General features: G+C 54.7%; 10 protein-coding genes across 10 annotated transcripts; 5 read left to right on the forward strand and 5 right to left on the reverse strand.

Annotated features, from left to right (window-relative positions):
* Nucleotides 1-19: 19 nt before the first annotated feature.
* C8A04DRAFT_10076 (Alpha/Beta hydrolase protein) lies at nucleotides 20-1318 on the forward strand (the record flags this gene model as incomplete). The annotated part of the gene is made up of 3 exons (XM_062776460.1): nucleotides 20-246; nucleotides 376-980; nucleotides 1062-1318. 3 exons carry the CDS (start codon nucleotides 20-22, stop codon nucleotides 1316-1318), a joined length of 1089 nt encoding a protein of 362 aa, XP_062639390.1.
* A 546-nt stretch (nucleotides 1319-1864) lies between these two features.
* Nucleotides 1865-2439, forward strand: C8A04DRAFT_26180 (uncharacterized protein; the record flags this gene model as incomplete). Its single annotated transcript, XM_062779837.1, has 2 exons — nucleotides 1865-2348; nucleotides 2426-2439. 2 exons carry the CDS (start codon nucleotides 1865-1867, stop codon nucleotides 2437-2439), a joined length of 498 nt encoding a protein of 165 aa, XP_062639391.1.
* Nucleotides 2440-2796: 357 nt separating this feature from the next.
* On the reverse strand, nucleotides 2797-4630 carry C8A04DRAFT_10184 (putative ribose-phosphate pyrophosphokinase; the record flags this gene model as incomplete). Its single annotated transcript, XM_062776494.1, has 12 exons — nucleotides 2797-2837; nucleotides 2894-2960; nucleotides 3021-3211; nucleotides 3279-3406; nucleotides 3456-3576; nucleotides 3636-3642; nucleotides 3695-3726; nucleotides 3778-3838; nucleotides 3894-3933; nucleotides 4025-4048; nucleotides 4115-4294; nucleotides 4551-4630. 12 exons carry the CDS (start codon nucleotides 4628-4630, stop codon nucleotides 2797-2799), a joined length of 972 nt encoding a protein of 323 aa, XP_062639392.1.
* A 960-nt stretch (nucleotides 4631-5590) lies between these two features.
* On the reverse strand, nucleotides 5591-9871 carry C8A04DRAFT_35303 (nucleoporin POM33; the record flags this gene model as incomplete). Its single annotated transcript, XM_062783118.1, has 5 exons — nucleotides 5591-7460; nucleotides 7601-7714; nucleotides 8684-9236; nucleotides 9307-9530; nucleotides 9798-9871. The coding sequence occupies 5 exons, from the start codon at nucleotides 9869-9871 to the stop codon at nucleotides 5591-5593; spliced, it is 2835 nt and encodes a 944-aa protein (XP_062639393.1).
* Nucleotides 9872-11377: 1506 nt separating this feature from the next.
* On the reverse strand, nucleotides 11378-12524 carry C8A04DRAFT_26184 (uncharacterized protein; the record flags this gene model as incomplete). The annotated part of the gene is made up of 2 exons (XM_062779838.1): nucleotides 11378-12277; nucleotides 12366-12524. The coding sequence occupies 2 exons, from the start codon at nucleotides 12522-12524 to the stop codon at nucleotides 11378-11380; spliced, it is 1059 nt and encodes a 352-aa protein (XP_062639394.1).
* Nucleotides 12525-13520: 996 nt separating this feature from the next.
* Nucleotides 13521-14236, forward strand: C8A04DRAFT_35304 (uncharacterized protein; the record flags this gene model as incomplete). Its single annotated transcript, XM_062783119.1, has 2 exons — nucleotides 13521-13644; nucleotides 13749-14236. 2 exons carry the CDS (start codon nucleotides 13521-13523, stop codon nucleotides 14234-14236), a joined length of 612 nt encoding a protein of 203 aa, XP_062639395.1.
* A 351-nt stretch (nucleotides 14237-14587) lies between these two features.
* Nucleotides 14588-15109, reverse strand: C8A04DRAFT_26186 (uncharacterized protein; the record flags this gene model as incomplete). Its single annotated transcript, XM_062779839.1, has 1 exon — nucleotides 14588-15109. One exon carries the CDS (start codon nucleotides 15107-15109, stop codon nucleotides 14588-14590), a length of 522 nt encoding a protein of 173 aa, XP_062639396.1.
* A 1268-nt stretch (nucleotides 15110-16377) lies between these two features.
* On the reverse strand, nucleotides 16378-16989 carry C8A04DRAFT_26187 (uncharacterized protein; the record flags this gene model as incomplete). Its single annotated transcript, XM_062779840.1, has 2 exons — nucleotides 16378-16834; nucleotides 16922-16989. 2 exons carry the CDS (start codon nucleotides 16987-16989, stop codon nucleotides 16378-16380), a joined length of 525 nt encoding a protein of 174 aa, XP_062639397.1.
* Nucleotides 16990-18984: 1995 nt separating this feature from the next.
* C8A04DRAFT_26188 (uncharacterized protein) lies at nucleotides 18985-19781 on the forward strand (the record flags this gene model as incomplete). The annotated part of the gene is made up of 3 exons (XM_062779841.1): nucleotides 18985-19233; nucleotides 19310-19595; nucleotides 19657-19781. The coding sequence occupies 3 exons, from the start codon at nucleotides 18985-18987 to the stop codon at nucleotides 19779-19781; spliced, it is 660 nt and encodes a 219-aa protein (XP_062639398.1).
* A 496-nt stretch (nucleotides 19782-20277) lies between these two features.
* On the forward strand, nucleotides 20278-21345 carry C8A04DRAFT_35305 (cyclin-like F-box protein; the record flags this gene model as incomplete). The annotated part of the gene is made up of 2 exons (XM_062783120.1): nucleotides 20278-20316; nucleotides 20386-21345. 2 exons carry the CDS (start codon nucleotides 20278-20280, stop codon nucleotides 21343-21345), a joined length of 999 nt encoding a protein of 332 aa, XP_062639399.1.
* Between the last annotated feature and the right edge of the window lie 2230 nt (nucleotides 21346-23575).

Here is a 23575-nt window from a genome sequence, read left to right on the forward strand (position 1 = left end):
ACAACCCAACATGGCTGACATGTGGACAGCCAGAATCCAAGCCGGCACAGCAGACTTCGAAGCCCGGTTCGAGCACATTAGGGTTACTTACAAGACGGTCGACGATACCCAGCTCGAGGCCGCCGTCTTCATTCCCAAGACACTGACGTCTCGCTCTGACCCGGTTTCTGCACCTGTGCTGGTGCATTTCCACGGTGGTGCCCTCATCACGGGCGCTGCGCCGGATCTTTGTTTTCTCTCTGACTGGTTTGTCTCTTCTTTCACTAACCTACCCCTTTCTTCTTTTTTTCTCTTCCCCTTTTTTCTTCTTCTTTTTCTTTTTTCTTTCCTGTTTTTTTCTTTCTTTAAAAAAGAACATGAGACTAATCTGCTTAGGGTCCGCGACCTCGCCCACACAATCCCCGCCATCTTCATCTCCCCCTCCTACCGTCTAGCCCCAGAAACCCCGGCCGTCTCCATCCTCGACGACATCGCCGACTTCTGGCGCTGGCTGCCCGTCCACCTACCCTCCCTTTTCTCTTCCCCCCCTTCTCCCCCTTCTCCCTCATCATCATCCCAGAGTAATAACTCCCCCAACTGGCAACATATCACCCCCGACCTCACGCGCCTCCTGGCCCTCGGCGAAAGCGCAGGCGGCTACCTCGCGCTGCAATCCGCCCTTCTTTTGTCCGTGCGTCCCGCACTACGTGCTGTTGTTGCTCTTTACCCGGCTATTTACCCCGATCTGGCCGTGTTCAACTCCCACTCATCAGATGCTAAAAAGGTTAACGAGGACGACAACGCGGTAGTCACGGCGTTCCTGGCCGCTCGGCAAGGTAGTAACCAAACAACCCGTACGTCGACGCCCTGGCCGGGTTTGTTGACCGAAACCATCGCCGCGATGACGACTGGACGAGCGAAGGAGGTCTGGGGGCCGGATGAAGAGGGACGGTTGGAGTTGGGGTATGCGCTGCAGCAGGCGCGGAATCGGGCGGAGAGGAGTTGTGGTCCTAGTCGGGGTCCGGCACGGGGTCGGGCTGCGGAAGTACGGGAACAGGGTGGTGGTGAAGGGGAAGAGGGAGAAAGGAAGGGGGGACTACCGCCGATATGGGTGGTGCAGGGGACGGAAGACACGGTGGTGCCGAAAAAGGGGACGGATGAGATGGTGAAGCGGTTGAGGGAGGAAGGGCCGGAGGGGACGGAGGTGAAGTATACGGTTAGGGAGGGGGGGCATGGGTTTGATATTCCGCTTAGGTTGGGAGAGGGAGAGGAGGGTTGGGTGAGGGAGGGTGTGGAGTGGGTGAGGGGGTTTTGGTTGGGGGGGGCTGCTAAGGCGTGAGTTAGTGTTGCTGGACTTGACTGGTTAAGGGTGCATTGTTTGTTGTTGGAGTTCCTCTTGTTTACTATGGTGTTGCTGTCAGCTAGGCTAACAACCGCCAGCAAAATAAATAAAATAAAATAAACCAAAATAAAATAAACTAAAATAAAATAAGCTTCAAGCCAATCTTCATGCACACTCGGACTTGGCCTCGGACTGAGTATATGAAGATAGCTGGATCTCATTTCCATCCCGTGGCTAAACAGGATTCCAGGGGTGCCTAATGCGACACTGCCGCTGCGCCGTCCACGAAATCCCGGCGCGACAGGGGCAGCAACAAAGCTAAAATCGGCGACGGCCGATGAATGATACAAATGGCCGGCGGTTTCCTCATACAAAATAACCTTTTGACACCCGACGCGACGCGATTAACAAAAGTAGTGATCAACCCAAAAAAAACAAAAGAGAAAAACAACGAAAACTCAACACCAAAAAGAGCATCACCAACCTCACCCACCAAACAATCCAACACCAAACCAAACTGAACCCCAAACCAAAAACGTCAAAATGCATCTCCCCACCCTCCTCACCCTCACAGCAACCTCCCTCCTCACCACCACGACCTCCGCCAACCCAGCGCCCGCACCCCGCGACGACCGCCCAACCCTCCTCTGCCCCACCTCCTCGTCTTCCCACCTCCCCGGCTACACATTCACCTTCCTCCCCACCCTCTCCTACACCTTCCTCCTCAATTCCCCCACCACCGTCGGGCAAATCTGCACCGCCGGCGGCACCCTGGTCGCCCACGCCCTGGGCCAATCCCTCACCGGTGGTGACAACGCGCCCGTGTCATGGGGGATTGAACCGCGGGATTTGTCAGAAGAGGCGGGATATGTGGCGGGGGTGTTGGTGGTGAGGGCTGTTGGGGGGGTGTTGGATAAGTTGAATGAGTTGGTGGGGAATCGGACGTCGGGGTTTTATGTTGGGCAGGAGGATTTGTGGGCGAGACAGGTGGCGGAGCAGGTTGATGAGAAGTTTGAGGTTACTTTGAGTGAGTGATTCTTTTTCTTTCTTCCTTTCTGGGGTTGAGTTTTGACGGTGGGAAGATGAGGAGCTAACGAGTATTAGGGGAGGATATTTGAGGGACTACTTCGGGAGGGTGTGCTATGAGATGGTTAGATGGAGTGGAGAGTTGTGCAAGAGTGGGAGGAAACGTACCGGGAGTAATGACACGACATCACGGTCATTTGGAAGAAAATCACAGCAAACTCGCCCACGGCAAATGTATCAAAAATGTCCTTTTGGTCCCAAAGCAAAAACTCCTGCCAACCTTGATATACACAGACATGTACTCCGTACCCAGCTGGAGCCGGGCCATCAAAACCCGCCCTGTTCTCCCAATGCAACCAAATCACTATTCTTCCTCGCTCAATCTATCATTGCTATATCCCCCTTGCTAAAATCACCCCACAGACACCACAACCACCTAAGTAACACGCTTAAACCGGGGCGTGGGTGAACAGGTACGAGACCGACTCGCCTGTGACGTGTCAGTATCGGTATCAGCAAGAAAGAAAAAGAATCCGGGCGGCTTACCGTTGTGGGTACGGCGGATAGCCTCGGCGATGGTCGGGCTGATGTCAATAACACGCAGCTTCGGGCACTGGAGAGCACCGCGTCAGTGGACAGACAGCCCAAAGTTTCCTCAGCCGGCCAAACTTACTCGTTCCACCTTGTCGCCAAGCGGCACTGTGTTGGTCACTACCAGAGCGGAGAGAACACTGCCGTTCAGCGTCTCAATGGCATTGCCAGACAGAATACCATGGGTGACGAGCGCCAGGACAGACTTGGCCCCGTTCTCCTTGAGCACCGCGGCAGCCTTGACCAGGGTGCCGCAAGTGTCGGCCATGTCGTCTATGAAGCGTTAGAACCGTCCGTGAAGCTCTCCGTGAAGCTCTTCCTGAAAGAAGACGGCACTCACCGACGAGGATGGCAACCTTGTCCTCCACATTACCGACGAGGACCATGCGGCCGACAACATTGGGACGGGGGCGCTCCTTGTGGATCAGCGCGAAGGCCGTGTTAAGGTGGTCCGCGATCGAGGTCGCACTTTGGTCGTTAGCATGGTCGACGCAGCCGGAGATTGTAAAGCACCTACCGCTTGGCGCCGCCCGCATCTGGAGAGACAATGACGCAGTCTTCCGCATTGAAGTTTTCCCTGATGTAGCGCAGGAATGAGGGCTCGGCATACAAGTTGTCCACTGGTACGCTGAAGAAGCCTGTGCCGAGTAATTTGTTAGTCCTCCCATTCAAGCCCCAATATTCTCCAAGATCGTACCTTGGATCTGTCGCATGTTAGCAAATTCCTGTTACGGTAACATCAACAGCTCGGCTTACCTGAGATGCATGAAGGTCCACAGTCACAATGTCTGCGCTGCAATCAGCATGTGATCAAAGCACCCAAGCCCGAACAAACATACGGTTGGCGCCAGCCGTCTGCAACATGTTGGCGACGAGGCGAGCACTAATGGGTGCTCTCGACTACACCATAGTCAGCATGTGACTGCCAAACCCCAGGGCTACCATCCCATCGCACCTTGTCTTTCTTGTCTTGTCGAGCATAGGGGAAATTCGGGCTGCCAACGTCAGCATCGGTCGAATTCGAGTCGGCGTAGAAGTGTGTCGTCGCCGCGCAGGAAAGACAGTCGCTCGAAAAGGAATGCTCACATCACGGCCGTTATCCGCCTCGCACTGCAGATCGTCAAAACCGTCAGCGACTCAATTCCTTGCCTCCCCATGCACACCTGTAGACCATACCTCGCAGTACGACAAGCCGAGATCATAATCAGCAGCTCCATCAAACCCTCATTGACATCGCCCGTGGCGGTGGACTGCACAATAAACACATCCTCGTCACGGACCGACTCGCCGACGGTGAACGACGTCTCCTGGTTCGAGTAGTTGAGCGAAATGGTCCGGGCGACCTCGATGCCGAGTCTGCGGGAGTGCGCATGTTAGCGGACTAGTCCATATCTTCGGGTCCGGGTCCGAGTGAGGGTCTGTCTGGAAAGAATGCGACGGGGTGTGTGGGCAAGGCGAGTGTGCGTGTGGGTGTGTTGGTGATGCGTTGACAAGGCGCATACACGCTGGTCTCGCCGGGGTAATGGATATGGATGTACGGATCGTGGGACTCGACTCGATTGATCGCAAAGGGAAATTATTATTCAATTCAGGTGTAGTGTTTTGTTCGTACCGCTTTGCAACCTTGTCGCTGAGGTCGGGGTGGCTACGGCCACTGATCAATTTGATCTCGTTCGCCATCTCGGCAGACATGGTGAAGAAGAAGGGAAGAGGGTAGGACCCCGGGGGTTGCTCCGGCCGGATGACGGGCCTAACGATTTTTTCTTCGGCGGCTTTACCTCGCAGCGCCTGCCCGGGCTTTGCCGCAAGCGCGAGCCTCTCGAAAGACGAATAAAAAAATAGCTAAAAAAAATTATAAGCCAAAGGCACGCGGCCGTTAGCGGGGAGAGGAGCCCGGAACTGCGGGGCACTTTCAGTCTCTCTCTCAGCAAAGTGACCGGGGGGCTGCAGCGGCGAATTGAAATGTCCCTCGTTGGGCCGGGGGGGTTCACGAGGTGGTGTGGGAGGTTTCGACGGTGGCCAAGTTGTTGATGTTTCCGGGGAAAAGATGCGGACGGTTGGAATGCAGTTCGCGACGGGAGAACGTGCGCTGCTGGGGCGATGGGTACATGTACTGTAATTAATGGGAACATCCTGCCTGCCTTGCCCTTGCCTTTATGCCGGCAGAAAAAGTCGAAAAGAATTCCCAAGTGGAGTTGGCTTCTTACCCCGGGTACCTGGTCAGTGTGCCAGTGAGCCGAGCTCCAGCTCCTCGGTTATGTTATCGATAACGTGGCTTCCAGTGCGTGGGTGAACATTTAACAGCCACGTGCATTTGAGTCAGCGGAACGCAGAACCATGCGGCGTCATGCAGGCGGCTCTTCCATTGTTAAACTTCCTCAAGGTTCCAATTCACGGCTTACGCCGTGGGTCACGATTTACGTTTGCTGCAGGTCACGGTTGATGATCGGGTATCTCCGGCTTCCGGAAATGCCCATTGCCCGAGAACCATTCTGAAGACACTCCTCGTGTTCACAGACCCTTTTCCTCGATCCGTCCCCTTTTTTTCTCGGGAAAGCCGCTGGCTCATGGCAAGGTTTATTCAATTCCGCTTCAGTATCTCCTGCTCGCCTATCCCCGAGAATATACAGTAGCCCAACTGTTCAGTGGTCCCTACAAAATAGCATCATCCTTCTTCCCCTTATCCTCCTTACCCGGCGCCTCATCCAATACATCCTCCCCCATCGGACCACTGACTTTGACTCCCTCCATGGACGTCACCTCAACATCTTTCTTCCCTCCACCATCTCCCGCCTCCTCCTCCCCCTTCCCCACCTCCTGACTCTTCAGACTACTCGCCTTGCTCACACTCCTGCTCTCCGGATCCTCCACCCGTAGTCCCAAATGCTTATCCGCAGCCGGATCCTCATGATTATCCCCCTTCCAGTTCGCCGCCTTCATCTGCGGCACCGGACTATCCACACCAGGTTCATTGATCACCACACCCGAGGGTATCTTAACCAACACAGGCTCTCCAGCGGCCCCTTCCCCAACCTCCGCGCCCGCGACCGCCTCACCCGTGCCCGCCACGCGCCAGACAACCGACAGCCTGTCCAACGCACGCGCCCCGCGCCGACTAGACCCCTTGATCCCATCCATCTTGTCCCAGTCAATCTCAAACACCCCGCTGGTGTCGGCTTTACCGTCCTGCTCCGGCCCGCGGCCTTCAAAGAAGGTGTTGAACCACACGTGCGCTACGGCGGTGACCATGGTCAGGCCCATGCTGGCTTTGTTGCGGCGCTCGACTGAGATGTTGACGTCGCTGTTGGGGATGGCGATGGGCGTGGTCGGTTTGAAGATGACGGCTTGGCCGCCGGGTTCGGACGGGTCGGAGAGGAAGGTGTTGCTGGTCTGCTGGAGGTTGGTTGTTGAGAGGGAGTTGGGCTCGGTGGTGGTGGTTGTTTCTGGGACGGAGGTGTCGCTGGAGGGTGCCTTGGACGGGTCGGGCAGAGCGATGGTTTTGCTCTTGCTACCCAGTTTGCCGAGGCCTTCAAGCTTCTTGGGGGAGCTGGGCTTTTTCGTCGATAGCTTCCGTATGAGATTGGTGGTGCGAGATCCCTTGAGCTTTTTCGATGAGCTCCTCGCCGGTGTCTCTCCGAATTTGACCTTGCCGTCGCTCTCACTCTCACCCTGGGCTTGCTCATCATCTCCCCCCTTTTTAATCTCCTCATAATCCGCATCCTCAGCGACCTCCCCAGCCGAACCAGCTACCTCACCCGCCCCGTACCCAGCCATATCCTGCACAAAATCCAACACCCCCCCTCCACCCGGCGCACCCGGCTGTACGACAATCCTCTCCTCCCCCTTAAACGTATGCATCACCCGAATCTTCTTCCCTTCCTCCGCAAACCCTTCCACCGCCATCTTCACCCCATTCCTCAACCCCCACACATGAATCTCCACAATCTCAATCGGCCGGTCGACATATTTCTTCCCACCCTTCGCCCACCGATCAACATAGCTTATCCACCGCAGCTGACTGGGGATCGACACCCCCGCGCCAAACCCAGGCCTCATCCGACGCTCCGTAAACCGCGCCAGCGCATCCTCCGGCTTCCACCCACACTCCGCAATCAAATAGCTACACGCCATTGTCCCCGACCGGCCCTTCCCCGCTTTACAATGCACCACCACCACCCTCTTTTTCTTCTCCTCCCCCTTTCCCTCTTCCCCTTCCCCTTTTCCACCCTTACCATCACCATCCTGAGGCTCATCATCAACAACCCCCTCCAAAACCCCTCCCTCCAACCACCTCTTCATCCCCCCCACAATCCTCGGCACCAGCCCAAACGGCGGCGGGTGATGGTCGGGCCAGGGGAAATGGCGGATGCGGTTGTACACGGCATCGTCGGGGTATCCGGTGCCTTCGGCGCGGAACTCCCAGATGGCCCAGCCTTTGCCGTGTTGGGCGTCGAGGAAGGAGACGAGACGGGAGAGGGGGTTGCGGTAGGCTAGTTGCGGGTAGGTTTGGGAGGGTCCGGATCTGTGCCGGGGGTGGTTAGAATGGGTGTTGTTACGGAGAGGGTAGGTATGAGGGTGGATGTGGTATCAACGAGGGGTTAAGAGGATAGGTATGAAGGAGGGTGATCATGAGATGACAAGGGACAAAAGCCGAATACTCACGTCGCGATAACGTTAGAAGTCACATAACACAGATCCAACCCCGTCTCCTGGTGTTTCGAGCGCGGCCCGGCCACAATCTGCCGGAGAATTGATGCCATTGTCAACTCGGCGCGCCTCAAACCAGAAAGGTTGAGCGAACGGACAGATAGGTGTAAACAGCCCCGCTTCAAGCTCAGGCGAGGGGGGAAAGACTTGTGAAAATGAGACACAAGAAAAACAGAGCTTAATTGAAAGAGAAAAAAGAGGAAAGAAAACGGTGCAAAGCTGGATAATCCGAACCCAAAAGTCCAACTTTGGTTATCTACACGCCAGAGGGAAGTCTGATATTTAAAAACCAATTGACAAGACGAAACCAGGAAAATGAAACTCCCCACTGCTCGTTGGTCTCAGGAACGAACGACATTGAGTAATCCAGGCTCGGTTCTTTTGCTCCTTCGGGTCCTACGTCATCAGCGTATTCGTCGAGCGCAGGGAAGTGGGGTTCGAGAACCAGGGCTTGGCAAAGGGTCTTTTTACAGGCAGAGGGTCGTGGTCTAGGCTCTTACCGCAATGATTGCCTTCCTCGTGGCTGTGCCACTTGCAGTCCAAGACAAAATATGTATTAGGATTCTAAAACACACATCACAAGACATACAAGCACAAATTAGGACGGGAATACAGCCTAGACATTGTGATACAACGACGATAAGACTAATATCAGACAGACACCGGATCAATTCCGCCGCTTCTCTCTCCTTAACGGCGCCACCAACTCCTCAAAAACAAGGACTAAGTTAGGTCCAGTAGGAAGCTAGTGAAAGGAAGGAAACCCCCGAACCATTCCGTGACCAAGGAGACCCTATCATATATCCTCCGACATGTAGTCGTCTGCTTTTCCGCCACAAGTCTCACTTCTCCCCCTTCTCCTGTCTTCCTCTGCCCTCCCAAAAAAAGTACTCGATACCGTTGCGCAGCTAGCAAGCGCGCGTATCACTCCTGGCAGCCATTCTCACAGCAGCCAGACCGCTTCATGCCGCATCTTGCTACATGCGGAAAGCGCCTTGTCGCGTAACAGAGTATCCACGGCGCTTGCCCACCTAGGACGTCTTCTTGGGCGCAGCTGCGCCGCTGGCGTACCGGTTGACGTCGGTCGCGCCGTGGAACTGGCGGGCCGTGCTCTTCACGCCGTCCCAGACCTGGCGCGCGGCCGGCGGGGTACCCTGGGCACCGATCAGGTTGTCGATGCGCGCCTCGAGCTGGGCGAACGAGCCCTGCACATGGCTGCTCTGGGCGAAGCGCGCGCGCAGGAAAGCGGTGTAGACGGCGAGGAGGATCCATGATCGGCGCTGGAAGAATACGGCGGCGAGAAGTAGGCGGATCCAGAGGAGGATCTCGAGGCCGGATACTACGGACATGGAGGCGTCGTAGTACTGCTTGACGAAGGACTTGATGGTCTCCGAGGCGGGGTGCTGAGTGTATTGGGGCTTAGCGCCGTTGGCGGGCGAGGCACCAGCGGGCGCGTTGATCTTGGTCGGGGGAATAATGGTGGGGATAAGGCTGGCGGCGATGTAGGTGGCGACGTGGAAGATCGAGTAGATGCCATATGGGAGAAGGGCAAGCGGGTATTGGGGCATGAAGAGCCAGATAAGGGCCAGAACTAAAAAACACTCGATTAGCCAAACAGGAGTCCTTCTACCCTAGCAGAATGAACTAGTGCCAGGACCTACCCAAGTATTGAACGTTCTCATCGGCGAGGTAACCGATGACGCCGGCAGGCTGCCTCGCCCCCGTCTTTTGGCGGGCGCGCCACGTCTTGTAGACCACTATTCCATAGGCGGAGGCGGCGGACAGAAAGGCGACACGGTAGCAAAACTGGGCCCAGCCGCTGTAGTAGTTGAAGGTGATCCACGAGAAGGAATAGCGGATGATGGAAAGGAGGAGGACGGCGTGCCTGTAAGCGGAATTCATGTGTTAGCCAACGCAATCTCGGTCTGGTTACGTCTTGCATCGGAGGGTGCAGCGCGGTGTTTTGTCGCCCTCGGCACCGGGGGGCACTTTGTCGCCCGATCGCGTGCGTTGCTATTGTGTCGGAAATTTGGGGTCAAACATACCCAGAAAACCAAGCAACTGAACAAACACTCAGGTTAGCTTTGCGATCTGTCAAGAAAAGCCGGGTCCTGAGCTCCCCGCGGGGAGGGCCGGGCCGGAATCTGCACACGTACACTGCAGGGTCAAGGCGAGCTTCTGTAGCCGCTGGAGAAGCGGCAGATCTGCCGGAGGCGGGGGAGCCATTGCGCAAAGTCAAAGGCAAGTCAAAGCGATAGAGGAAGATGTATTCAAAGGTGAAGATGAATGGTACGCGGTTCGTGGTGGCGTCGAGGAGTCGGGTTTGTGATGTTAGATCGAGTTGGCAAAAGTTTGGCCGGGTCGGGTGCGTGCTGTCGGAAAAGCCCCAGCTTGGTGGTTGGTCTTGGGGGAATTGGCAAATGGTCGGTGCGTCATGCACGGGCAGCCAGCACTTCACAGCAGAGCAAGGGTAGGTGGGGTGACGTCGCTTTGTTCAGCGGTCAGAGTAAATGTTTAAAAAAAAAAAAAAAAGTTGTGAATTGTGAACAACCAGCCTCAAAATAGATTTAACTAGGATACCAAACAAAGGTGACAGTGATGCAAACAGGCGAGAGTTCGAGGGAGCCCGTGATAAAAGGATCTGGGCAAGGAAGCCCTCGAAACGCACACAGTTGCCTTGGCTCTTGGGCTTATCAGGTCCCATTAATCGTCACACCTTTGTCGTCATCAGCAGGGCAGCTCAGCTCTTGCTGGCTCGTGAGCCCCACTCCAGCAGATCTCGGCATTCCCTGGGCCACGCTTTCATGGCCCCGATCAGCTGTGAGCGATCGGGTCCGATCGAGAATGTTCTGCGGCAAACGGACAATGTAACCAAAGACTGGCGTTTTCAGGTTGCTAGCGGTTGCTAGCGGTTGCATAGCCTCCTCTTTACACTAGCAGACTAGCTACCCTCGGCCACACCGGCCTGTATGCCGAGGGAAACAAACGTCCAAACGGGCTAGGTAGCAAGATGTTTCTTGATTCGTAGGGAGAAAACTCCGCTGATTGTATGTCCTCCAAGAGGCATTAAGAGCAACTAGCAATACAACATAGGACATAAGAACTTCATTAGCCGAAACCATTGTTTTTAATACAGAGCCCTTGAGGTGTCCAATAAACCTTAAATCCAGCAAAGTAGTCACAATTTTGTCATTTACAATAACATCATGAAAGGAAAAAGATCTGGACTGCAACAACCTAGATTACTGAACGTAAAAAACACAAAAAGCTCACTGCTCACTTCCTCCCGGTGAAGGTTGTAGACAGCTACGAAAAACCCAGTGGGTTTTTCTTGGCTGCCCCCTCCCTGAATCGAACTTAGGAAGGGGAGCAAGCGGGCAGCACCGAGTGTGCCCGCACCCTCCCAAATGCACCACCCGCGGTTGAGCACTTGTCAGATGGGGGAGCTGTTGGAAACTGGTGGCCGAAGGGGGGGTTATAAAGGGCTGTGTGAATTTGGGGGAGGGAAGGAAGGTAAGCAGGTATGCCTTCAAAGTGTTTGTAGGGAGATAACAGCTAGATAAGACCGTTCCTGGAGCATATAATTACATTACAGAACCCTGAGATAAAGTATTCCAACGCCGTTCTCCAATCCAAACCTCAAAATGCATGTTTAGCCCTCACACTTAGTGTCCCCAAACATCACGAGACCACCTCCCCCGGTATTTCCTCCCTTCCCAAAAGAAAACCCCATCACACCCAACTCGGCTTCGGCCTCAACGGCCACCCAATATCCTCCCTCACCGGCCCACCCTCTTCACCAAGCGACTCCAAGCTCGGCTCAGCCCAGCTTCTCCTCCTAATGCTAGAAACTCTGGTTCTCTTTTTACGACGTCGTGTCCTCGCTCTCGGCGTGGAATCGGCGAGGGCCGTCGGAGCCGGCCGTTCGAGCGGGCTCGAGAGAATACAAGCGTACACCCGCTCGGTGCTGTCGAGTTGATGGAAGTTGGAGGATAACGTTTGTCGCGAAGGCGACTCGCAGGTGTCGGCTACGGAGGCTTCGGCGTCGGAGGCTTCGGCTTCGGACTCTTCGGAGATGGGGAACGATGTTCTTGGGCTTTGGATGGAGACGGGTGCGGGTAAGGGTATGGGGGAGGATGCAAAGGTGGGGAGCGGGAGCTCGGGGGGGGATGGGACTTTATGGGCTGGGGGTGTTATGAAGGGGTCAACGGCCTCTGTATCCATCGTTTCTGCCGTCTTCTCCTGTGTGTCGGCGGTTGCTGTCATGTCCGAGTGGTGTAAGTCGACGGGGGAGTCGCTTCTCGAGAGGCCGGGGCGACGGGTCGGGGTAAGGAATCCAGCGGACCCTGGGGCTTCCACCGGCCTGGATGGCCTACGAGGTGTGTGTGGCTCCATCGCCGCTTGCATGGGAGGGGCGTGCTCGCTGTCGATGTAGTTGACAACAGTTGGGTCGAGAGCCTCGCTGCGGGGTCGTCCAGCTGGACCTGGTCTCTTCTTCCGGCGGCGCCAGAGAAACAGGTAGATCCCCAGCAGGGTTAGGACACCTGTGCCTATTGCGGTGACGAGGACAGAAACGACGACGAGGGGTACCGCTACGGTTTGGCCCCTTTCTCCCACTATCCGCGCTTTAAGCTGAAATAAAGACGTTAGCTATGGTTGGGGCAGGGCCGGACAGTCGGCCAAGCTTTATGACCACGTAAGAAAGGATAGGCATCCATACAAGATGGGCAATAGGGTTATGTGTCGTGCGCAAGGGGCCGGTCTGGTGTTGACTAGACGCTGAAGTCCCGGGACCAGCTTGTAGAGCTGTCGGAAGGCCGATGGTTCCATCCTGAGTCGTTGTTGGAGGTAAAGCTGAAGATGCTATGGCTTGGTTCATGCTCACGTTTCAAGTCACCAAAGGACCGAGAAAGGGGCAAGGTAACGGGAGAAAATAGCTTGGTTGACGATAATGCCGTCAAGTTTGGGGTCGAGAACGGGAACAACAAAAGGAAGCTCCCGCACAATACCCTAGCTTGTATGCGGAACAAACAGACAGAAGGTTGAACATGGTTCACCACAAGTTGATGATGCTAGGCGTTGCTGGCTTGTTGAGGCCCCCGCCTCAGGCGAATAAACGCTCGGACTGGTGAGAGTCGTCCCATCTCTGTTTGCCATCGGCGGGTCGCCAGGATAGGTAACTCCCGGTCGAAGAGTGGGAGACAAGCTGCCATCGTAAACCGCAACTATGGCATAATTCAACAAGTTAATGCTAATACAAGCCTATCTAAACCTTTATTTGGTAAGATCAAGAGTCAACATTCTCGTAACTGTATTTCACTTCACCACCTTAACTCGGAGCCTTCCCCAGGTTCAAGAGGTCTTCCGGAGCTAGGTCCGTTTGCTCTCCAAACCAACTCCGCGTCCGTTGTCTCGGCAGTGGCGTGTAGTTGCCAAATGTGGTGAACCCATGACTCGGACACTAGGCGCACGGCTGGAAACGGGACGACGCGTCAAGGAACGGACCATGAAGGCGATACAACGTGGGGTCCAACATAACGTTCGTTTCCTCGAAACCACACGTGGGAACAGCGGTTGTTTGGAACGTATAAATAAACTGCCGAAGAAGGAAAGGGATTGAGATTCGAGGATGGCCTGACTTTAATGTTAAAAGGATAAAAGATAAAGAAAGCCGAGCAATTGCACCATTCCGTCTGCCAGCCGATTGCCAGCTGCCGCAACTGCCTGCCCCGCGATCAACCACCCCCCCACCAAACACTCGCTGCTTATCGCTCACTTCACCTGGTAACCTATCACCCAGTTTATTTTATTGCAACTCTACTTTTCAATCTCCCTCTCTATATCCGAGTCACCCAAAATACGACCCCCCACAAAAATGGCCACGATCAACTCCCTCCAACGGGTCTCAGCCGCCTCCCTCTCCAAAATCATCCTCAACGCATCCGACGTCGCGGCAGCAGGCGACCCCACCATCGCCGTGATCGATGTCCGCGATGATGGTATGTCCAACCCCCCTCCTCCCTTTATTCCCCCCAATCTCTCCCTCAACTCACCCCATCCAACCCTTTACCCATCCAAGAAATCGACTAACTGACCAATGTAGATTACATAGGCGGCCACATCAAAGGCGCCCGCAACGTGCCCTCCCGCCAACTCGACGCCATGCTGCCCACCCTAGTCCGCCAGCTACGCGACAAGGATACTGTCGTCTTCCACTGTGCGCTATCCCAGCAGCGGGGGCCGAACGCCGCGTTGCGGTATTTGAGGGAGAGGGATCGGATTTTGGCTACTGATTCTGCTGCTGCTGGTGGTGCTTCTGAGGGTTCGACGGCGGGGACGACGGTTGTGGGTGTCGCTGCGGCGGATGTGGATGGGGTGGGAGCGGGGGAGGGCGGTGGTGATGGTGCTGCTGCTGTTGCGGCTGTTGCTGGGACGGCGTCTGGGACGGGAGAGGAGGGGAAGCGGAAGAAGACGCAACAGGTGTTGGTGTTGGATCGGGGGTTTGTGGGGTGGCAGGAGGAGTTTGGGAAGGATGAGCGGTTAACGGAGGGGTATCGGGAGGAGTTGTGGAAGGATGGGTATTGGGGGTAGGTCGGGGGCCGAGGGGGTTGTGGGCGATGGGAATGGCGAGGCGGAGGCACACGGTTGGGCAACCGCTAGGTGGGTGTTGTGAAGTGGTCAGCGACGTCAATAATTCACCATCTTCAACCACACCCAAGGCACGAGATTTCACAATGGACAGCAACCTTTCCCGACAAGTGAGAGCGATAACGTGAATCGCGAGGTTTGAATTAAGATTATGTGCGCCAACTCCTTCCAACCACAAGCGTCTAGACATGTATTCCCATTCATATCCAATCCATGCATGTGTTGACAACCAAAGCAGGCCTCCGACGTATTCTCATAGCTCCTCCACATCGAAATGTCGTATGTATTCCTCGCTTAGAGCGCAGCAACGACACCGACAAAGCCAGCCAGGGCAGCAGCCATGGCAACGAGGCCGGTCGAGCGGGTGGCGTCGTTGGGCTTGTCGCCGTTGCCGCTGTCGCTGTTGCTGTCACCACCGCTGCTGCTGTCGCCACCGCTGCTGCTGCCGCCGGTGGAACCGCCGCAGGTAGTAGGCAGGTTGGTGGGTGTGGGGATAGCCACGTCGCCGCCAGGGCACTTGGAGATGGCCGAGCTGTAGGCTTCGCCGTTCTCGTTGAACCAGGACGAGGCCGCGGCCTGGTAGCTCGAGAGCTTGGACTCGACCGTGGGAGGCAGGGTGACCTTGCAGGGGTCGGTCTCAGTCTGGGTAACGTAGAAGGAGGCAACCTCGGTGGGGAAGCCGGGCATGCCGCTGGTCACAGTGGCGAGGGCCTCTGTGCACGCCTTGAGGTCGTCGAGGGCGTCACGGGCTTGGGGCTGGCCGGGCATGGCCGCCGCGACACCGACGAGGGAGAGGATGAAAGTCTTGGAGACCATGTTGACGGTTGTGAAAGATTAGAGATTATGGTTTTTGGCGAGTTGTGACGAGGTGTCGAAAGAGAGTGACCGAGATGGAGATTTGAAGGAGTGACTGACGGTTGGAGATGAGAAGAGAGAAAAACAGACTTGATCGGACCTTTGAGACCTTTTATTATTTACACCAACGTTCCTTTGCCTCCTCCCCCGGACCATAGTTCGACCATCGCACTGTCATACTTTTCCACATTGGAGCAAGCTCCCTTGCCCATGACTCCATGAATCGCTGAGGTTTCCTTTTTCGGGAACGCTAGGTTGTGGGGATCGCACCCGTCGGTTTCGTCGAAAATAGCAGACCAGGCCCCTTTCTCATCCCGTTCGGAGCTCTGCCGGGTACGGATCGGGTTTGGAGACCGGCTTGATAGGCTGGGAACGCCGTGAGCTGGGATACCTGGACCTTGATGCTTCGCCCTGTGGCTCGAGGGAAATTGGCGCTCGCAGTGGTGTGTGCTTCAAATGGTCCTCACCAAGGCGGAGCGCGTTGTGCAAAGTTGTCGTGCGACTGAGCATTGTCTCCTTCAACAAATGCATCTGTTCTATGAAATACGGCATCTACATAGGTCGTCGTTCTAGAGTGGATCTATGAAGTCAAACAAAGTGTACCGACAAGCAGGTCAGGCCGTTTGGAAACAGCAAAAATGATTCTCTGCACTGGGCAACTGGCGACCTTTGGCCCCTGAACGCATCGAGGTGTTACCGTGGGCTCAAATAAAGTTGAACCGGGGTCCCCGGGCCCACAGCGTTGATCAGCTCGTTGGGCTGAACTTTTGCGAACCACAGCAACCGTCAGCTTCGGTGCGTTTCGGGTCCGAGCCACACGAAACAGCTTTGAGAAGTTTCTCACGGGCTGCAACGTTGTGATTTCCAGATCCACCAGAAAAAGGCAGACACAAGGCAGAGAAGCGAAAAGGTGGGGAGCAAAAGGTTCCTTGGGCCCATCGCAATCTTACGACTGTCCACCGCCAATCAGGGCATGATTCCTCTGAATTTCTTTGCAAAAAGGGAAAGTGTGACGGAGCACCAAGACCCCCGTCACGTGTTGGCACTAACTAACATGAGCTAAACTCTGAACGTGTCTCGCGACTTCCTTTCCTTGCTGTGGGCATTTTCACAACTCTTTCCACACCGAAAGTTCTGTTCGCAAGGTCCTCACATCTTGGCAGTTGACGATCCAACCAGCTTCTCCACGGAGACAAGCCACCTTGGGGGTCCAGCGAAGACACCAAGAATCAAGCCTTGGCAACCAACTCCCCATTCGCAAGCAAGTGGTCCTCACTCGTGAGCTTGTTCGCCGCCGGCCGTTGCCACTTCACAATGCTCCGTCCCTCCTTTCGCGCCAGCCTAACCAACGTGGTATTCCAGCTGCGAATCTGCTTCGTCGTTCCATCGCCTTGATCGCTCTCCACCGTCAACTTCTCCAGCTTGGGCCAGTCGATGTACTCGGACGCGTCCGTGTAAACGGCAATCTGAGGTCCCGTCTCCCGCGCTTTCAGCCACGCGCCGAGTACCGCGCGGTACTCGGCGACAGGGTGGTCGAGCACAACGTCTGGATGGGGCGTCCATTCGTCCATGTCGAGGATCGTGTTCAAGCTGAGTTCTTCCCAGGTCGTGTCTCGATAGTGGAGATCGCGGGTGATGATTTCGTAGATGGTATAGGCTACCGCCCGGACGTCGTCCCTGTTTTCCCTAGTCATGGGAATACCAACAATGTCAGCGATGGGGTCGGATCATCAAGAAACGAGGTATAGGTGCCTTGCTGATGTTGCTGCTTACATATATTGACCGAACGACTCGCCGCGGACGTTACCGATCTGGGCCGCCCAGTTGAAATCGAAAACCATGAGATTGTCCAAGGCTTCATCGATCAACAGGTTCCGTGTAACAAGGTCCTGGTGGGCTACGCCGTACTTCAGGTTCAAATCGTCGACGACCTGGGTAAGCTGACGCAGCCACTTGAGCTTGAAGGGTCGCGTCACGTTGTCCTGAAGGGTGCCGCCGGGAATGTAAACAACACTCACCAGCCCATGACTTGCCGTTCCGCCTGACCCCTAACTTCACCCGCTCTTTCACCTACTTTCTTCTCCCCACAGCTCCAACGACCTCGACCTGAGTCAGCACCCCGAATTCCAGGACCCCTTCCTCCTTTTCCCCATTAGTCCCGGCCCCCAAGGCGCCCCCAGACAAAACAGCCCAGCCCCGCGCCAACCAAGCCTGCCACCCTCGAGACAACCCAGCCTCATACCTTCGCAATCTTCCCAGATCTTTCGCTCGCGAGCTTCAACCCCTACCCCGACTCGGTCTGCCGGCCCTTCCGGCTTTGGCTCCAACGCCAGCACTAACTCACCTCTCCGGCTGCAGATAAATGTAAGCCTGTTTTCATCTAGCCCCAGTCCTAGTCCGGGTTTCTCGCCCACTTCTAGGCCTCGAGGTCAGACGCCGACACCAACTCAGACTCAGACTCGACAGAATGGGGGCAGACAGAGCCAGCTGGGTTCTTTTCAGAGTAGCCGGGTGGGGAGTAGTCCGGTGAGTGCCGGAGCGGGCAGAGGAGGAAGTAGTGGTGACGATGTGTCGCCTGTTGTGAGGGCTCGGTCTGGGACGCCTGGAGGGGCGGGTCGGGGGAGATAGGGGAGGGGATTGAGGGGGGAGGTTGGTCTGGGATGGAGTATGGAGGGTTCGGCGTTCGGCGTTTGGTGTTTGGCGTTTGGCGTTTGGAGTTGTGGTGTTTTGGCGTTATTTATTTGAATAGATTCGGTGTTCCTGGTTGGATTGCGTCAAGCGTTTAGGTTTTTCCTGGCCTTGGCTTTCAAGAACAAATTCCAGTTTCCCTATAATTGTTACGCTCTTTGTACTCGTGATTTTCTTGACAGCCTGGGGTTGGAGATACAACAGACGCTCAGCTGTCTGTAGCTGAATTATACTCATACACCTACTCTAGGTTCGTATCTAGTGCCACGCTTTAGCTCAGTCCACTGTTTGCTCAAAAACAAAGGCTTCTTCGCCAACTTAATCACAGGTTCTAAAGAGCCGCCGCAGGAAAGGGATTTGAAATAGGAAACCTCCCCCTAAATTGTTTGATTGTGAGGCACCAAACCTTAACGTCCCGATGGGAAAGTTAAGGTAGGGTTGCTCGCTGTGGCCAAACAGATAGCTCAAGTCCAATCCATTAACATTTGATCGAAGCTTAACAAATTTTGATTGATAATTTGATTTACTCTTTTTTTTTTTTTTTTTCCCTTTTTTTTTTTTTTTTTTTTGTTTTTTTTTTCTTTTTTTTTTTTTTTTTTTTTTTTTTTTTCACTTTCTGGATTTATTCGTTTTGGTCTTCTTTCACTTTCTTTAGTTTATTCTTTTTGTCTTTTCACTTTTGTAGCGAAGTAAGTTAATCCATGGACTTGGTCTGTCGCTTTTCTTGGTCATAGCGAGGGTTGAAATATGTTCTTTAACACGTTCCACTTACACACAAAATCGATTGGCCTCAAAGTTGATCATAAGTGGGCCTAGAAATACCAATACCGACGCTCGGTAACTTGATACTGTTCAACTGCCATTGATATGCCGTTCCATCAATCAAGCAGGTCAATATCCGGCAATATCAGCCGCCAAGTTTGAGTCTTGGTATCGGCAATACAATAATCACAGATCTGACTGATATGATTGCTACGACAATCTTCCTAGTTTAACATTTATCCGACCTGCTATCACCTTATGAACCTTGTTCTGACGTTCGGCTGTGCGATCGTACATAAGACGAATTCGGTCGCTACAATTCCCCACACTCTTTGTCTTCCTGTATCCTCACACTTGTTTAGCGTTGGCAACATCAAATCGCAACAATGATGCTGACACTCCCACTGGTCGCTGCGCCCCTGTTGCTTTCCCAAGCAGTATGGGCCCGAAACATCCCCCCTCGACACGTATCAGAGCCATTCGACTGCGGAGAAGTCCGCGTCGACTCCGCAGACACCACTTTCAGTGGCTTCTTCGCTGCAGACTTGGACACAGAAAGGAGATACGTAGTCACCAGCACCACCGACCAAAAGCGGCTCCTCACCCGGTTCGAAAACAACACATTATTTACCTTGGTAAGCCAACTATTTCCACTAACCTACCTCATGCATGTGAGAAACACCGCCCTGACAAGAACCGCCACATTCAAAGAACAGCAGCGGCAAGAACCCAACCTTCGGAGCAACCTTTGGATTTTACTGGGACACGCCTCCGGGTCGACCAAACTTTGCCGTGTCGGCACAGAACTATGCCTACTGCAACAGTGTTGCTGCGTCCACGGTTGGCGATAAACCGGCCAAGATTGCGGCTTCGATCAATGAGGCTGGGACTGACCCTGCGACCGGCGGGAAACGGGATCACGAAAGCGAGTCGGCTATTTTTTATTTGGACCCTGAGAGTGGGGAAATAACTTCGCAGTGGGTTAATGATGATGGGTGTAAGTATTGTTTTTTTTCGAGTGTGTTGTTCTGATTAAACGGAGGGGTTGACACGTTTAGCATTTGTCTCGGCGGTCTTTGTGATCAATACGCAAAGGAGGATCAATATTTCGGGTAATCTGACGAGGTACTTTGAAGAGTGGGAGGGAACGGAGGCAAAAGTCTTTTGCTCGGGTTCGGCATAAAGCGGCGTTTGGCAGTGCTTGGGGGGTAGGGTTGGGGAATTTGTGTTGGACTTTTAGTTCGCGATTCTTCGTTCTTCCGGGGGATTAACCTGAAGGTCAGGTTTGAAGAAAAAAGATCTAATTCTCTTTCATATGAGCGGATGTTGTAGGTAACCACCGGGAAGCGAAATATAAACCCCGATTACTCCGGTGTTAAGCTGCCGGTTTGTTCCTGGCCCGGGCTTAAGTGGGGACCGCGGACCGGAGCATCGGGCCCGGAGACGGGATTGAGTGGGTCCAAGTGGACACCCCCACCTCTCGCGTCATCAGGCGATTCCACGTTCTCACTGCATCCTGCGATAACTTGTGTCAACTCTGAATGACTTGGAATCCAGGTTGACTTTGCTTGCGCGGCGCTTTTGAGTTGATTTGATCAATCAGAAACACTGGGTTTTCTGAGTTTATTTTTATTTATTTTCTCAGACACCTGATACGGGTATCCCGTTTATCCTTCAAGATGAGCTCACCCGTGAGCCTCGATTCACTACCCAACGAGGTTCGTAGGCCCAATCTAAAGACTATTTCACTACCCCTGAGCATTATCCATCCCTAATCATCATTCCAGCTCCTCTCCTCTATCCTCTCCCAATTGCCCACAACTGCCCTCTTACCCCGGATCACAATCAACCATCGCGTTTACTCCACAGCCCTGCATATCCTCAACCAGCGCCTACTCCGCGCCACCTCCCAACCAGACCGTCGTGTCATGCTGGAGTGCTACCACCCATCCGAGAAACTCTACACGCCTTACCTCTACTGCAATTACCTCTGCAGCGACCCATTTCCTGAATTTGGGGCGTCACCACCAGCCGAGCCAGCTGGGGAATCTTCCCAGCATGAGGGCAGTACTAGAAGGGCTAGTGATAGCGACGGTACCAAAGGGTTACGAACCGCATACTCCCACTTCCAACCCGTGGAGCAAGACGAATCCCGCCCGCGCCGCGGCTCCCGGTCCTGGTGGCGACCCAACGGCAGCTCCGGGTCCTATCTTCCCACTCCTACCTCCCCAACATCCACCGCCACTACTAGCAACACCAACGGATCCCACGAGCCATTCCCACCACCACCACCACCACCACCAACCACCCGTCCATCACTAGACATCTACCTCGACGAAGACGAGTCCTTCTCCCAACTAGTCTGCGTAACCAACCTCGTCCGACTGGGTCAACGCCCCGGTCTGTTCCGGAGCCATGTGAATGTGAGCGAGGCGGTGGTGAGGGTCGGGCGGGATTGGTTGGCTCGGAGGGCCAGGGCCAGCGGGGCTGTAGAACCACCAGATGACGACGATATCCTCTGGGTCGACTCCTCCCGCGCCATCGGCCTCCGATTCCGCGTCACGGAAAAAGACCTGCGCAGCGAGCGTCCTGTGTTAGTGGGAAGTGATGAGCAACTGCCGGTTGCATACCGGTTGGGGTTTGATGAGTTGTTGATCCGGAGTACCACGTTATTGGTTATGGCGGAGAGGGAGGAGGTGGAGGAGGTTTCGGCGGAGGGGAAGGCGATTGTTTTGGCGACGTTTTGAGGGGGGTGCTGATCGTGTTGGGCTCTTTGCTATATTGGGGGACGGCACGGGTCGGGAAGGGGGGGACACGGTGGGCGAAACGGTTTGTGGGTGATCTGTGGTGGAATGGGTCGCGGCTCATGTCAAATGGAAGTTGATGAACCGGTTGGCGGGATGGGAGTCTTATTTTAGTCCCTCGATCGCCGTGTCGTGTCATTCGTGACATTAGCCGCAGAGAGTGTTCTTATTTTAGTTTATAAGTTTTACGTTTGGCAAACGGCTCGTCCATGAGACGGCGGGAATCAGATCACGAGGATCAATGTTGATATTTGAAACGAGTCGAAATTTCATACCGTCCTACGCCTTGAAGTTCATATTACTCTCGCACTGCTCAAGCTTTGGGACAAGGGATTCCCTAGATCGATAGCAGACTCAAAGTCTAAGTTGGTCACAGGGATACGCTAGGCCTTGCTGTAGTCGAGATATAAACCGCAAAGTTGCAGTTACCCCCACTCCATGTTCTGTTATCAGCCTCGGTAACCCGGCGATTGCACCTTTTCTCTTTAACTAACCTGGTTTTGCTTCATGGTGGATGAACCCAGAGCGCATAGCCAGGACACTTCAACAACTTGGTAGAACACATGAACCGTCGGAACGTTGAAACGTTTCTGACGCCAATGCGGTTCAATAATGCCAAGTCTATTCCCATCTCCTGATTTGACTCTTGTTTCAACGGCTCTGTCCAAAGCCCGGAGCAAGCGGTGGGGCAACTGAAACAGGATCGCTGTTCGTGTGCCCAGATCACCCTCCCCAAACCCCCAAACCAAAGAGGACCACCAAAGACGGTCATGCAGACAGACACCGGCGATAGCATCCGGTTGCCGCCACACTGGTTCTCGCCAGGAACCGGGATCGGTCACACACGACAAGCCTGTGACGCCACGAACAGACTCCTTTGAGCGACCTGGAACGGGACGCTCAACGCATTGGGAAGGGATGGTCTGTGTGCTGTCTCTCTTTTTCTCCTTTTTGCCGTTGCTTAACCTTCGTCTCAACTCTTGAGTTGGGACGGACACAAGCGAAGGAAAAGCAACCCCTCCCTTACGCGATGCAAGTCTCAATTCAGCTACGGCAAAGGGACGGGAGGTATCATCCGGCCGGCAGTTGAAGTGTAGTTCCCGATGGGACGCACGCACGACCTCAATTCATAACTTTTCAGCGTGGCGAGCAACGGAAAAGAAGTGGTCAAACTTCGAGCAACGGAAACCCGGAAAAACAAGTGGTCAGGCAAACTCTTCACCGAAAATTTTGTTTTTGAGCGGCCAAAGAGGCGGTTAAGCAATTGCTATTGCAGAAGACGGGAGGAAGAAGGTCGGCCGAGCTGCGGACATCAGGAGAGAGAAAACTGCCCCTCGCTGGACTCCACTATGCCAGGCCCGCTGCGGAAGGCGCCGGTTGCTTTTCTCCCCCACTTTCCCCCACCAACATCGTTAAGACCCCACCGGGCCGTTGCTTTTGGGGGGTCTCAGCCCTACCTTCAACGCCAATTGATCAATTGATGAGGAAGGAACGTATGCCGGTACATAAGAAAGCCGCACACTCCCTTTTCTCCCTCACCATTGGATTCCGGAACTGCGGGAAGCCCAGGTGAATGATTTCCGCAAAGCATAGCCTCCAAGACTGAAGACAAAAGACCAAAATGTAGCAACCCCACGGTGAACGCAACCCTCTTGCATCACCCGCGTCACCTCCCGTTTCAGCCTCTTCCCTCCTTCGCTTGTGTGGTCCCTGCGTTCCCGTCGCTTGGACTCGGCGCGCGGGCCGGGTAGTGGCAGCCGTTCACAGTCCCCATTGCCTGGAGAGAGCGGGACCCGACTGAACCATTTTCCTCCAACCGGGACAACGCCCTCTCTTTGACGACCGGGTTGCCAGGGGGAGTATGCAACCCGTTGTCCGGGCGGGCTCAAAAAAGCCCCGGAGACAGGGACTACTCAATGGGTCGAGAACGGACCCCGGGATTTGGGTCCCTGCCCTGTGATGTGTGACAGGGCTCTGGGTCGGACGTGATGGCTTCCGGGAACGGACGGATCCTCCTCCCCTTGCTTCAGTTCGTGTCGTGGAGGGGCAAAGCGAGGAAGAAGGAAACGCCCTGGTTGACGGCACTGCAGGTATCATTCGCCTAGCCCCCTGGAAAAAGAGCGTCATCACCCCCCATCTGTCGTACATATGATCCGCCGTGGCTTTTTTCGTC

The sequence above is a fragment of the Dichotomopilus funicola genome, assembly GCF_033296635.1.
Source record: "Dichotomopilus funicola strain CBS 141.50 unplaced genomic scaffold C8A04scaffold_11, whole genome shotgun sequence".
NCBI classification, from domain to species: Eukaryota; Fungi; Ascomycota; class Sordariomycetes; order Sordariales; family Chaetomiaceae; genus Dichotomopilus; species Dichotomopilus funicola.